The sequence below is a fragment of the Zootermopsis nevadensis genome, unplaced genomic scaffold, assembly GCF_977971745.1.
Source record: "Zootermopsis nevadensis isolate Lab colony 2312 unplaced genomic scaffold, Znev_1.0 Znev_ptg000006l, whole genome shotgun sequence".
In the NCBI taxonomy this organism is placed as follows: Eukaryota; Metazoa; Arthropoda; class Insecta; order Blattodea; family Termopsidae; genus Zootermopsis; species Zootermopsis nevadensis.
Genome location: NW_028259138.1, coordinates 12,466,543 through 12,481,886, shown reverse-complemented (window position 1 = coordinate 12,481,886; position 15,344 = coordinate 12,466,543). Strand labels below are relative to the sequence as shown.

The following is a 15,344-nucleotide window of genomic DNA, read 5'->3' as shown; positions in this document are numbered from 1 at the left end:
TAGCAAGTGAATAGGTTGCTCAATCTGCAATTGATGTGAATGCCTGGACACAGGTAAAACCAGAAGCGGAAAGACGGTGTCTGTGTCGGGAGGGGAGAAGTTGGCTTGTGCTGCATGAGCCCCTTTGTTAATCTTTGGCTAATAATCCAAGTCCCTTGTTAACTAATTGGCAGCACATCTCTGGAGGGAAGCATATATATATATATATAACAATGAATTGACATTCAATTAATTCTCTACAATAACTTTATTCTCTATTTAACTAGGCTACATGATATCAGACCACGTGATGTTATGGATGAGGTGGGAATGACACTGATTTGGGAACACTGATTGAGATAAGAGTTTGTAACTCAAATTTGGGGTGCTTGTGGCAAGATACAGGTGGTGTCAAACAAGGAACTTGTCACATTTTAAATTAAGAAAAAAAAAAAAAAAAAGAGCTTAAAGCAAAGGACGTTAGTGTTGCTTCTCTTTTTACATATCAAAACTTACTTCTATACAATCAGAAATATAACTATAATAAATTTGACATTATTACCTTCGCAAGAAGATAACATGGGAATAATATTGCTTAACACTTTTTTCCTTCCTCTTTGGTTAGAATGTATTACACTTTCATTTCTTATAAGAAAAAAAGGAAATAAATAAAACATATTGAAAAAGACTTCCTTTTATATTGACATTCACTCTTTAAGAGTACTATGTGCATACTCTTTGACTAGGATTTGTAAACTATTGTTCCTTGTTTTCCTAGTGATTTACCTGATTAATGTCTTGCTTTCAACTTCAGTCCATTCATTACAATTCACCAATAATTTCTTTGTCAAATAATCTGAAGTATAAAAAATATAAAGATTGCACATTTCTGAAGCTCTATCAATCTGTAAAATATTATACTCTTAGAGGCCCATCTTTATAAAACTTGCTAATAAATTATCATTTAAATTATAGAACTTCAAAAGTTGACTCGACTTCTTTTATTATTTTATTAGTAAGTTATGATTTAATTAAAATAAAGTGCACAAAGTAAAAAATTACATAACCAGTGGAAATAACATTTTTTTATACATATTGTGGGCTTCTTTGTTAATAATTTCCAATAAATATATATTTAACCCTTCACAGGATAAGTGGTAACTATGAGGACCATTTAAGAACTCTTTGTTTTTACCATGAAGTGAATTCTTTATGTTTTGTTTCTAGAATAAAAATGGATTTTGTTTTGTTTAAATTACTCACACAATTTTTGTTTTCTTAAAGGCCAGAAACAAACTTTGGATATCATTTAGATAACTTTTGTCATAGAAAGGGTTAAAATACATACCACACTATAATAAATTCTTCTTGGGCTACCAGCCATGTCCGGTGGTTGAAAGGCAAGTACGTCAGTGCCCTGATGACGTGGAAAAAGATGGTTCTCAGAACGTTCGTTTCTTCACCTTTCAACTACCTGACATGGCTGGTAGCCCGAGAAAATTTATCGTACTTCGTCGCCATGAAAGCTCTGTATCATATACATATCATACTACTCTGGCTTCAAATAATACCATTTATGGTACAGGTACCTATGTGTACCACTTGTCGTAACAGTCAGTAGTTTGGACTTTCATATTCAAAATGAAATAATGTTATTTTACTTCTAAAATAAGCAGCTAATAGTTTCATTTAAGCCACTTCTCTTTCGAACATAACTATGATGCGTCGTCTTGCAAATCAGAAACGAGCTTCAAACATTATTTAGTTTGTTTTTCCTGTAAAGGATTAAAAATTCATTCGGTACTACGGTCTCAAAACGAATGTTGAATTCGTCAGTTACGAATTTGAACAAATAAGAAATATTTGTATTACAAATGTAATATATTTTAATTTATTTTTTACTGAGTCTATGAAACTGAAAGATATATCTGCTCCATTATAGCCATTTTTTTTCTCTCTTACATGTATGGACAAAGGGGATATGCATACTTACACGAACCTGCGTGCTAAATTAGCGACGCACAAGTCGGCATGCGATGTGCAGATATGAAACTGTTTTTAAAAAGAAGTCCGAGTCTAACCGTACACATATGCGTTATTGTGATGTGAAATGAGGTTCAGAAAGTCTTTGGTTTTTTGTCTGTATACAAAAAAATAAAATAAAAATTGAAAAACGTTTATCACTTTTGAGTTTATGTTCTCCATTCATCCGCTCTTCTAAAATGTCACGTGATTCGGACAAAAATGTCTGTGCGATTCTTAACTCTTACTTAGTCCACGCCAATGCTGTTCTTGTATCCATAGCAACACATGAAACAAACATCTCACTACTCCTCCATTTTCACTCTAGTCACTGCCTTGTTCCACTTAAAGTAATTCGGATGAGTATCTGTGATCGTTGTCTTTACTCTGTGCACTTACAGTTCACAGCAGACGTGTATGTTGTTTTTTTTTATACGAGTAATTCGGTGAAGGGTGAGATAAGTTCTGGAACACAACATCAGTTCCACTTTATAATATTCTCTAGAAATGAAGAAAACATTCATCACTGGAAAACCAATTTATATAATAGTTTATCTAGAGAGACATGTTTGCCTTACGTACTTCTTACCTACTCAATGTAAAATACCAGTTACTTTGATGCGTTGTAATGTGGCGATGTACAAGGCAATGACATAATGTGAATGTAACGTAAAATATTTAATCTCAACTTCGCAATATTACCGATTCGTAACAAGTGAAGTTTCCTTTTATCAAATACAGTTGAAAACATCATTCTTCAGGCCCATGACTTAACAAATGTAGCAAACACCTGTTAACTAGTTACATCATCATTTCATCCAGATTCTGTCGACAATCTTTGGTTTCATAGCCTTCCATTCTGAGATCCAATGTGACATTACTGAAATTTCTCACGGAGTCCTGATTCTGTCAGCCTAGGAGCAATTCTGCCGCAGCGGAGTTTATGTCAGCTTTCATACACGCACTTCCTGTGGGTGAGGCTGCACTGGCACCAGAATTTGCTCTGGTGGCCGCCAATGGAGATCTGGCCTCGACCCCAGTATCAGCATCCAGGGCACAACTTGCCCTTTGGAATAAGTTTTGGTTTAATGAAGAACAAGATGAAACACTGTTCCCATAGTAGTAGGTGGAATCTGTCAAGAGAAATCAGCATGTTGTGTTTGGAAGGCTACAGTTTGAACAGATTACTAATTACTTGATGGAGCCGCGACAGCTCAGTCAGTATGGTGACTAGCTACGGGCTGGACGACCGGGGTTTGATCTCCGACGGTGGCAGAGGATATTTCCTCTAGCCTCTGCGTCCAGACCGGATATGCGGTCTACTCAGCCTCCTATCCAATGGGTACCGGGGTCCTTTCCCGGGGGTAAAGTGCAGTCAGGGCGTAATGCTGACCACTCACCTCCATCTGGAGCCGAGGTCAAGAATGAGTATGAGCTATACCGCCTCTCCCCCCAAGCGACCTACATGGCGTGTAGAGGGAGTGCTTTACTTTTTACTGACTATTTGGGTACTGCCCACACACGGCTTTTATTACATTCATGTGTATCCTTAACTCCATAAATCTGCTAAAATTTCAGTAACTGTACTTGTCATCCATAAAATATATTATGGTTTGCATTTACTGCTCACAATGAACAGTGACTAAACATTAACAACCTGAGCATTTTGTGTAGCCATCTGAACACTGCCTTGTACTATGCGCTGCGTGGTATAAGTAACTTTCTCATAACATGTCTTGTGATTCTTGTCTCCTTTGGTCTATCAATGCAGGAGAGCTTAAGAGTTGCGTCATGTCCTACTGCGAGATTTATTGCTGGTTTCAATATATTTACGTAGTTCGAGAATGTGTTCAGAGATCAGATTCAAATTTGAATCATATTATTACATTTCAATTGTTAAAAATATTGATTTTATTGTTGAGAAGCCATAAATTCCTTTATTTGTTTAGAGATTGAAAGGATATTTATTTTACAGTTTTTATCAAACGCCAAATAAATTCAGACCACAAATCCATGCTTTATATGAGATAGCTCTTGCATAAGATGGAAGGAGATAACAGAAATATGAGGAGATGGAAAGTGAGGGTAGAGATAAAATTAAAAGAATAAGGAACAAGTGCATCAAGGTGCAGGCAGTTCTCGAAATGGACGGTCTATTTAGAAACGATGAGCGTACCGCTACGACCAACGGCACCGTTACAGACAATGGTAAATTTATGCACCACTTTTCTATACAAAAATAAAGCCCACAGAGTGTATTTTGTTTTCATCCATAAATGAACAGAAGCTCGTAACATGATCAAGGAGCATAATTTTTAACGTTATTCACATAAGGTTATGAGACGAGATAGCTCAGTCCGTGTAATGACTAAGCTATAGGTTGGATGAGATGGACAGGAGTTCAATTCCTGGCATGGGAAGAAATTTCTCTTCACCACTGCGTGCAGACCGACTCCGGGGCCTACCCAACCTCGTATCCAACGGTTATTAGGGCTCTCAAGGGATAAAGCTGCCACAGTGACGACTAATGCCAGGATAAAGAATGGCAGAGCTCCATCCTCCAATACATCTTCATATTATATGGCGCTAAGCACAAGTACGACTTTGCTTTTACAAGACCGTGGTTGAGACATACCTGAACAGCCAATACAATGGACAAGGAGGGATATTTTAGAGGGAGGTTACAGAAGATCAGAGCATGAAGCAGATATAGTGAAACCTGCTTATAATGAGGGCTCAAATATTTTTCTTTTAACATGGGTACTTTTGCTTAAATAAAAGTAATGTGTAATGCAGTGGTCCCCAACGCGGCGCCCGCCAAGGCTTTCTTTGGGTGCCCGCGTTGATACGGAAAGAGGTTATACTGAATAATGAAGGCCGTTCAACCACGAACATCATAAAATCAAAGCGCAGATCTCGACTTACTGACGCCCACCTTGATGATTGTTTGCGAGCAATAACATCATCCTACACTCCCAAATTTGAAAAACTGGCCGATGAACTTCAGTGCCAAACATCACACTAACTTCCCACTTGAGTAATAATAATTGTACTTATGAAACTATGAATTTTCGATTGCGTGGTTTCTTGTATCATTAAACGTCATGTTGTTTTGTGTATTATTTGGTGTCCATACCTTATTTGTCCAGAGAAAAGAAAATTTGGCTTTGTTAATTGGTCGGTGCCCGCCACCATCTCATAAACTCTCAAATGTGCCCGTAGGCACAAAAAGGTTGGGGACCACTGATGTAACGCATTCAAGACGTCAAATCAGGCGACATACAGAAGCAAACAATGACATGCCCCGAGTGTTTATTATCCAGATCGCAACATACATACACTACGCTGTTACTGAGCACTGCGCATTTTCAGTCCTCTTTCCTTTCTTTCATGTTTACATTTTCCTCTTTATCATTAAAGTATTTTGCCCATATTTTGTAGAGGATTAATCCTTTCTCACTTGTGACGAGAACGTTCCTTCTAAGATAATGTCCATGAATCACAGCACATCAAGAAAAATATATAAATATTCAAGAAACTTATCTTACGTTAAAGTCTCACTTCCATTTCTACGTTAAATTATTTCTGTTCATTGCAGGTAATTTTAAAAGTAGCGTCTACTCTGTTATCAGGGCTGGATACATTTTTTGACAACCGCAGGTTTATGCTTAATCCAAGATACACCATGAGCTAGTACAATGGTTGAAACGTGAAACCTTGTCTTCGTGCTCCCGTATGTTTAGGCACAGGGGATAACCTGGTCCATTTCGAGTACTGAGGTGCGGTATAAAACGAAAACTCTCTCTGAATACTCACTGTTTACTTACTGAGTAACCCGCCTGCGCCATAGCCATACGTGCCATAGGACGTAGTGTACTGGGAATATGGTGAGCTGTATGAGTAGTCACTGACTGGAACCACACCCCCTCCAACAGCACTGCCACCTACTGCAAGCAAAACAAAATGCACGTCAGATGTTTGTCTTAGTAGTTAACTGTCAGAGCCATCTAGCAGTCAATCAGGAAAGTATTTGGGTGAGAAATGGGCTGCAGAGCCATTGGATGGATAGATGGATGATACAAAGTGCATAAGGAAAAAATGTTTCTCATTAAATAATGAAACCTGTCTGGAATAATTTTTGATGTAAGCCTACTCATTCTTTTAATCTAAGTTGCTGAGAGAGCTCAAGAAATTCTTTGCTTTTATGGAACTCAAGAGATTCTTTGCCATCGTTTTCACACAGTCCGCCATTGTATCCAAGCAGAGTCAGATGGATTTGATTTTTATTTTCCATATTAATATTTCTGTAAGATCAATTTTAATATTATCTTCTCATGTATTCATCTCTTGATGTTTTGGAATACATATTTTATGTGCATTTGTTATACTTTGTGTACTAAATGACCTGTCCACATGTTACTCCCTGACTTAATATTACTCATACAATTTATGATGCTTTTCATTACGCTTTTATCGCCAGTCCTGTGATTCTACAACAGTCTTAAACTTAAAATATTTTCCTCATCATTTTCTTCTTAAACAACATAAATCTATGGTTCATGTCTCCTATTAATATTATTTAAATCAGTGAAATCAAGAGACTGCATTGGGGAGGAGGGGGGACATATGCATACAGAATTTTCATGTGGAAACCCCTTGGAAAAGAACTGGAATGCCAAACAGGAAATGGATAACATTAAGATGGGAGAGGGTCGTAGAAAGGAATGTGGAAGAAACTGATTCAGGATTGTGTCCAATGGCGGGCTTCAGTATTATCATCAGTGTTGAACTTATGGTTCTATTAGCAAGCTGTTAAGTTAGTTTAAACAAAATTCAGACAAAAGTTGCAAACACTAATAATCTCCTCGAACGTAGCAGCCAATAACTGTGATGCTCGATTTAACAAGTGTGACATTTGTGTAATGTTGAAAAATTTAAAATGAAGTTCTGATGGTAGTGACTCTGGTGGAGTCCGTATTCTGTGGGAGTCTGTGATCTGGCAAAATTAGTTTTGTGTTGGCGGGGTTAATAGGAACCTGGCTTTTGTTGCCACGTAGATAATTGGTCTATTAAGAAATTTTATAAATTTTGTACTTTCAATGTGATTTGGAAAAAATAATGTTGCAATAAATTGTATTACCGTTCAACATAAAAGAGGTTCATTCCTGTAAATTTTGACACTTATGTTATCCTGTACACATTTTGTTTCTGAGATAATGACTTACAGATATTAAAATGGAAATTGTGAATGTGACAGATGATGCATTTATTTAGTATTGTTATTGTTTTATTAGATGTTCCACAGCTTGACATGGAAATCCAATGAGTCAGGCATACATAACCACATAAAATATGACTGCCCAGTATGCCCCGTCAACTGTCCCTTAAATGTCACGGTCATCCTGAGGATTCAAACAGCATTTCTTAGCAATGCGTTTTCGCAGTAGATAATTTTAAAATACCAAAACTATTGTCGTAATTGGTGGCAAAACTGATGATAAAGTTGACAATATCAATAAAATATTAATTACTCGTGCTTACATTCCCCAGGAAATTTTAAAACCCTTCAAAGGTATTTTTAATGCTGAAAATAATACAATAAGAACATTCACAATTAATACTTTCCACATCCAATTATGAAGGTCGTTAAATCAATAATAAAGCGATTAGTGTGATTTTAATATAAATGGGGGCAATAAGAAATATGTATACAATGTTTGATCAAGAAACTTAAAGCGAAGAAACCGGTTCGACAACACAGATGTTTGAAATCTATGTTGTAAAAATAGGATCGGAGGGTACGGTCGGTATTTAAGTTACTTGCAACATGGCCAGATGGCTAGTTTATGTGAACCATGTGATAAATCTTTACATTACACAGAATTATGTGGTGGATAACCTCACATGGTCACACGGTTATGTCTGGCTGCGGATTCCCTCGTGTGATTTCAACATCACTCGTGTGCAAAAATACATATACATCTTCATCTACAGTATCCACAATTGTTGTCTGATTTTAACTAAAACTGAGATGTGTAGGCAAATTTTATGGAGGAGTGGAGGTATAGATCCACACATTATTAATCTTGGCACCAGATGGAGATACGAGACTAGTTTCATGACCCAGCAGCTTTGCCCCTAATGAAATTAACCCAATATCCACTGGCTTGGAGGTTGGGTGGGCTCCAATGATTAATTTTCAATCACTACCAAATTTTAGGTTAAGTACAGACCTGGAACAACCTCACTTTGTATTTCAGAACAAGTACTGTAACAAAACTTTATGTTTTTCAAAGATATGTTGCTAAACAAAATGCTGGTTGGTTTCTAATGCCTATAGCTAAGGTCTACAGTGACCTTGCTTGCTTATGAACATCGAGACAAGGGTTGGTGCACTCACAGTGGGTATTCCATTGCTCCAAATGATGTGTGACCATGAACATTGAGGTCTGCACAGGGGACAGAGACCTACAATTTAAAACAGACTCTAAACGTGAGTATAGGCCAGAAGTCTTTATATTCACAGAGGCTTAAAATATGTGAACAGAACAGCTGCAAAAATGTTGTTTCATTCAGCTTCATTCCTACGTAGAGGTTAATGCGGCCATCTTGTTGATTTTAGTGGTATAAATTTAAAAAGATGGGGTGGAGGTACCTAATTATCATGATACCCACACCAAATTTTATCAAGATCCGTTAAATGGGTCATGGGCATGATGACACCGTATGAAAATGAAATCTAACTTGTGTTTTGGATTCCTTTCAAAATACGTGACATTTTTGTACACAAAAACATGTTTGCGGTTCCGGCGGGTCGAGACTTGCCTGTGGAGTAGTGCGCGAAGCCGGGCAGCATTGTGGAGTACGGCGAAGCGGCGGCTGTGGCAGCTGAGTTGTTGGCAGGCTGCAGTACGGTGAGCGAACCAGGGTCGGGTGAGCTATTGCCACCCTGTGGCGCTGCCGGCGGGGCAGGATCGGCGGGGAGGGACAAGGGGAGCCCTGGGGACGACCCAGCAGCGGCAGCAGCGTCCGTACTCGTATTAACCCCGTTATAAGTGCTGCTCTCTGGTGGACGGCACAACAAACACACTTGCCACTAGCTACATACACTAAAACATGCTGCTTAAAAGCGAAATCCAAACTCATGCTAATTACATTTCCAAGCTTGCCAACGGATGTCTTACAACATATTCTCTGGCATCATTAACGTATTATAAAACTTATATCTATATATTTGTCTCATCTTGAAATACCAACTCATGTTCTGCACAATCCATTCGAGATTTTATGTTCTCATTGCGGTAAAAATATCGATATTCTGGTTTGTGGATTAATTTCGGAGAAACATAAAGTTTCGACCTTCAGGTGAAGATGGAGACAGTACGTTTTTCCGTTGTGTCTACGCACAATTCCACGGCGCATCACAACGGAAAAAGAAAACACCTACACTCAAGTCAATTCATATTAGAGGAAATTTTATAATTTGCCCAAAGATGGCTGCGAAAGTCCGTACTATTTGCTCTGCCATCTGTAAGAAGACATGTGAACTGCAACATCTAACAACACAGTGATACCAACGGTATTCTTAACCAGATTTCAAACATTTTCTGAAAAGAAATCGTTTCGCCCAATACAAAGTATTTATCCCTCCCTACCATAAGTTTAATTTCTCAGTAAACTACATCAGCAAGCAAACAGGCACTAATATGAATAAAAAATGCTTGGAATTGGCGAGTTAGACATTTTGATTAACAGCAGTCCTGTGTAAAATAAGCACATTAACAATTCATATTGCTACTTCTAAAAGTAGTAATTTCGTGCAAAATATAATTTTCAAATAAAGTTATTTACTAGTAACACGTAATTAAAATACAATATCTATCTGCAATCAGAAGCAAACTTAATAATCCGGGTACGTCTACAGGGCAATACATGCAATTATAGGCAACTGATAAGTCTAGAGCTATCACTGTATTCCAAAATGCATGGACATTCAGCCAAATAATTCACAGAAAATTCGGTGCAACATTAGCATTTTAAATAAAATTTTAATTGATCAGAGGAAATATTATATGCGACTTTCGTATCATAATTTTACACGAAGTCTTTGATGTCAAGGTCATTATCTAAGCCAACCGACAATTTTTATAATCTACACTACAAATGATAGAGGTTATAGTAGCCTACAATTAAAACCATCACGTAAATTCTGAAACTTACAAAAGTATGTAATGAATGTTGTATTTATTATTATAATGTATTTAACATAAAAATTCTAGAAATAAAATCGAACATCTCTGCGGAATAGTTAACACTTCTGGTTAATATTCAGGCGAACACGGCTTTAAATGTGAATCAGTGAGGTTTTTGGTAGTTAGTCTTTGTAGCCAAATGTTTTTATATAAAACTTTAAATTAGCACGTAATCGATTCGTTTCACATTCTATCCAATTAATTATTTATTAATTATCCTATCGTTCAGCGGAATGTAGTATAAACTACTGAATGCGATGCTGAATAAAACAAATCAGAAATAATTCAGATTTCAATGAAACGAGAGGTGTATTAAAATTTTTGAGCACCAAGAACGAAAGTACACAAAATTAAATACGTTAGCATAAATTCAATATTTAAACAGTACGTAATGTACAGCAATAAATATTCTTTAAATACAAACACTTAGCAAATATTTAACCTAATTATATGCAATGATTATATAATGAAAAAACATGTAAAAATCTCTTAATATAAAATTACAGAGAGGAATTTTTGATACGGGTAGTATACAGCGTCATGAGAGATTAACTTCAGACTGCCATTAGACTTACGGAATGTTGCATTATTAGTGACAGTTTCCGGGATCGATCACGCGACTATTTTGTTACGAGGATCATATACCAAAAACTGCATGTGATTTCTCTACAAACAAATTATATTTCAAAGCCAATAAAACTGATAATATATATTTAATTTTTTTATATAAGAAGTCATCTAATATAGTTCTAGAGCAAAACAATACGGATTCAAGCCTACTGAAGCCAAAATAAGAAGATTAGTCAGTGGACACGACTACAGGACGTAATTTCTAAACTTCTGATTTGTATTTAATTACAGAGTCACGGAAGAATTTAAACATACGCTTTGTAGTCGCGTTGCTGAAACAAACGATTCACAGAAAATTGCAAACAGTACCAAACATGTACGTAGTACACATCACATATTTCATGCAAATGCAGGAACAGGAAAGAGGTATATTGGGCATTTGCATGCAGTAGACCAATGGCGGAGACAGAGGCATGCGGGCAGCCGATCCTTTTCAGAGAGCAGGGGGTGACGGGCGGTTTGGAGGGTAGATGAAGGATGCCAACTCATTTCCAGCGGTGGAATGAAAACGACCACATATTGACCGCACAGCGGCCCACGAATAAATGGATTATCCCTACCCTCGTTTTCTGGACTACCATCAGTGTAAGCCGATTTTTAGAAAAAATATATACACGCCTTTGTGTTTAAATTTAAATGAATCGAAACAACCTTCTCCAAACAACTTTTTTTACACTCGAATTTAACAAAATATGAATAGTCGTCAAATACAGAAGCAAAACTAGATATTTTTGTACGCAGGCAAAGTTAAGTTTTATGTTTAAAATGCTTGAGAAATGAATGAAGTAAGACTGATTAATATTTTTCGCTACTCTCTGACTTTAGAACAGACGGCAAAAAATTTATCAGCATTATTATGTGGTATCTGTTTCCTTATAATCTGCCCTCGAGGCAGCTACCCCGATTTACCCTATCCAAATATTGCCTCTGATTAAATAATTGCCTACTACCAAAATGTACGCCTATGATATATTTTGCGTATGGGAGGAGCCAATCGTTTCAAATTATGTGATACGTCATCAGTCCTAGCGAAGGAACCTTTAGAGACGTAAGCTGGAACATGACCTTAGCCTTCAAGGCTTTGAGCTCACGCAGAAGGCAAATATTTTATCTATATTTTTGGCATTTTCTTACACAGTGGATTGTCCAGAATCAAATGCATCATCACCGGTCTGAGTTAACGTCCTGAAATTTGCCGAAACAGTGTACAAGATTTGTGACGTTTCTGTACCACCCAGAAAGTTGGTAAGATTGTTTGACAAGAAGAAACATTTACTGAAATGTTGGTGCAATTAGAATATAAAATAACCTACAGTAACCAAAAACCTTGTAATTCATACCTTCACAGACCGAGAGTGGGCCCAAATATAGCAATATATATATAACCTACATTTTGATATGCCGGAAGATTTTCTGAGCCTGTGAAACTACAGAGTGTCGACTGTAAATCCTTCAACCAGGGTTGATTAACAGCAGCTTAGAAGCAGATTTATAGGTTATGTTAGGTTGTACGTGATCAATACAGTTTAATGATCACATGGCTAAAAGAACGTATTGTGTAGTCGAAATTATCAAAACTCGAAATAAAATTCGGCCACAAGAAAAAAATTAAGCTTCATAAAAGTAATATTATAATTTACTGAAACACTATACAAGAAAAGTTAAAATATCTAGATGTAGTAATTAATACGCTATTCTAAACTGTAAGTTCATTGTTTGGATATCTGTAGAATATATAATATACGCTAATTAAATATAATTCAGTTTATAAACGTTGAGTCTTTTCACCAAGAATCTTGTCGCCACATAAAGGTGTGATTATATTGTTCAGTTCACTATAGGCCTATAAGCAAAAGCCTTCAAAATCTCGCCAGAGCCGTAAGACGCGTATCAAGTTGAATTTGATTCAAATTTATTCCATCTCGCAAACGTTGGAAATTCAAAATATCTACTCCCTCTTGTGCTGGTTAAAATAACTATTACTTGTCAGTATGACGAGAAAGATATTTATCATAAAACAGCTTTTCAAGTTTTGGAAGCCGCGTGAGGACCACGGGAGAACCCCTCAAGTCCTTTACTACACGCTGTCTGACACGCATGTAAATACTCCAAGTCCAAAGCGGCTTCCTTGTAAAAAAAGAGGTTAGGAAAACAATTCAAGTATAGAAGTACGCCACTTGTGAGTGACAGGCCAATCAACTTCATTCTGGTCCGCCTTTGACAACATTATAATACGCAAAGCGTAACTGCGTCGAGTGTGCCTGGGCTGTGGAAGGAAACATAACCTCACACTCTGAGCTTACCTTGCTGGTAGGCCGCCATGGTGGGATCGAGTTTCATCTCTTGCAGCGTTATTGGCGCTAGAGGCGTGAGTGTGCCAGGCCCTGCTGCCGCGCGCGGAAAATAACAGAACAACAAAAATAAACAAATGAATCCCCAAAACAAAACAAAACTCGAATAGTTCAAAATAAGAATAATTTTTTTTTAAAAAAAACACAAGTTTTCAATGCCGTGTTTAATTCAATCGTGCCTAGACCTACAGGAAACCTTGAAAAATGCGAATCATTAAAAAAAAATACATGGATCGCAGAATCTATTTCATCCGTGGAGGATATTCGAGTGTACAAGTTCGTTGTCCAGTTTGAAGTTATCAGCGATGACAGGCTGGAAAAAGTTACAGGTTTTGTGCACATCATGGACGAAAAATTAGACAAATAGCTTCATCCGTTAATATATACAGTTATCTTGCTGTAGGACAAAAGATATTTTATATAACATAATAAACCTTATTTCTTTACAATCTTACATGGGTAAATAATCTACTACGAAGTCGGCATAAAGAACTTATTCCATTTGTATAACAAAGTAAATAATATGAGCTGGGAGATGAAATGTTTTGATTATCCTTAAGTGCTGTTGATGATTTGGCGTATAGTAAGCTTAATTGCTTTAAAGAAGAACATTTACAGTGGGTAAAAGACGGAAGAATGCGTATTCTGAGCCACAACATAAGGGTGATATTAGCTGATATGTTCCAAGTTCATAGATTAATTGGACACACAAAACATAAGGTAAACGTAACACAAACGGAAAAAAAATTAAAATTAAAATTAAAAAGATTCAGACTCCACCACCAAGGTAAACCGAGCACACCACGTGACAAATATTCACAAAACTGAAAAATAGTACATTTTCTCAATTATCACCTTCGCCTTAGCACGAAAAAAGACTCAGGCGGACACGAAGTCCCGACGGGACATTCATCGCTTTTATTTAAAAGGGGGCGAAGAACGCTTAAAGGCAAAAGTAAACTTTTACAATCATCGCTTTAACCCTTTGAAGCCGAAGATCGTCTGAATATTATTTATGAATTCAGTCCGTACCGCGAAGAAAACACTACACCTCACCATTACGAAAATCAGCTGGTTAACCCTTTGAAGCCGAAGCTCGTCTTCATAATATTTACAAATCCAGACCGTACCGCGAAGAAAACACTTCACTTAACCATTAGAAGTCGAATCAGGCGGTACCACATAAGATTTAACAAAAGAACATCCCGGTCAAAGCCTTAAAAATACAAAATCCTGTTCCAACTTCGTTGACGCCTTCTGCAACCACAACGACGAGTTTGACCATACGTAACCAGAAACGAATCGTGGAACGTGTTCTCCACTTACCGAGTGATGTTCCAATGGGCGGGGTGTACACCGGCGTGCTCTGCGCTTGCGTCATAGTGCTGATACTCTCGTAGAGGTCGGAGGTTGTGGTAACCGTCGGAAATCCAGTCTGCGCATCATAGTACGGAGAACCACCGTTAGCGGCGCCACTACCGAGCTCCGAAAGCAACTTGTGTTCATCCTTTATACTCCATTTACTAGACCACAACTAAAAACAAAAATATATATATAAAAAAAAATTATTCTAGATTTGATTTCAGTGTCCTCTATCACAAGTGACCACAACTAAAAACAAATCACACGTCTCAAAGAGAATGTCACGTGATCTTCATCTCTGCTGGAGGATTCAGGATGGACGGAGATTTTCTACTCATGAAGGAGAAACCAAGTTTAGCATTTTAAACGAAAGCTTTGTAACAGAAGAAAGTCGCATTTTAGTAATTCTTAATTAAGTCCTAAATATTAAGAACTACCTGTGAATTGAAAAGCCTACAACTTCCAAAAAATATACTGAAAAAAATGATAAAATTATAAAATTGTAAAAAACTATAAATAATTGTAATTTGAGTTTAAAAGTTTATAATTTACACCTGATGACGGTTTGATAAACCGAAACATGTTGTGAATGTTCCGATTTAAATCGAATGCTCGATATGGAACATAAGATGATATTTTAATAATTTTAATTATCTTAACTTACTATTTTATTGTGATTTGACGGTAAACAAATATAATAATTATTTTAATTAATATCACAATATGACGCAGCTATACTATCTCATGA

At 36.9% G+C, this 15,344-nt stretch overlaps 1 protein-coding gene across 13 annotated transcripts in view; it reads right to left on the bottom strand.

Annotated features, from left to right (window-relative positions):
• Positions 1–228: 228 nt before the first annotated feature.
• Positions 229–15,344, bottom strand: part of LOC110840051 (paired box protein shaven) — a 555,926-nt gene continuing 540,810 nt past the window's right edge. For 7 of the 13 annotated variants that reach the window (XM_087343729.1, XM_087343728.1, XM_087343730.1 and 4 more), the window contains 5 exons: positions 14,561–14,768; positions 13,187–13,270; positions 8,827–9,066; positions 5,829–5,948; positions 229–3,134 (listed from right to left, as the gene is read on the bottom strand). In XM_087343729.1, coding sequence (XP_087199855.1) covers positions 2,911–3,134; positions 5,829–5,948; positions 8,827–9,066; positions 13,187–13,270; positions 14,561–14,768 — 876 coding nt within the window. In that variant the 3' untranslated portion in view covers positions 229–2,910. Of the gene's footprint in view, positions 3,135–5,817; positions 5,949–8,826; positions 9,067–13,186; positions 13,271–14,560; positions 14,769–15,344 lie in introns of all 13 variants that reach the window. The other 6 variants (XM_087343722.1, XM_087343724.1, XM_087343721.1 and 3 more) reach the window with 6 other exon arrangements.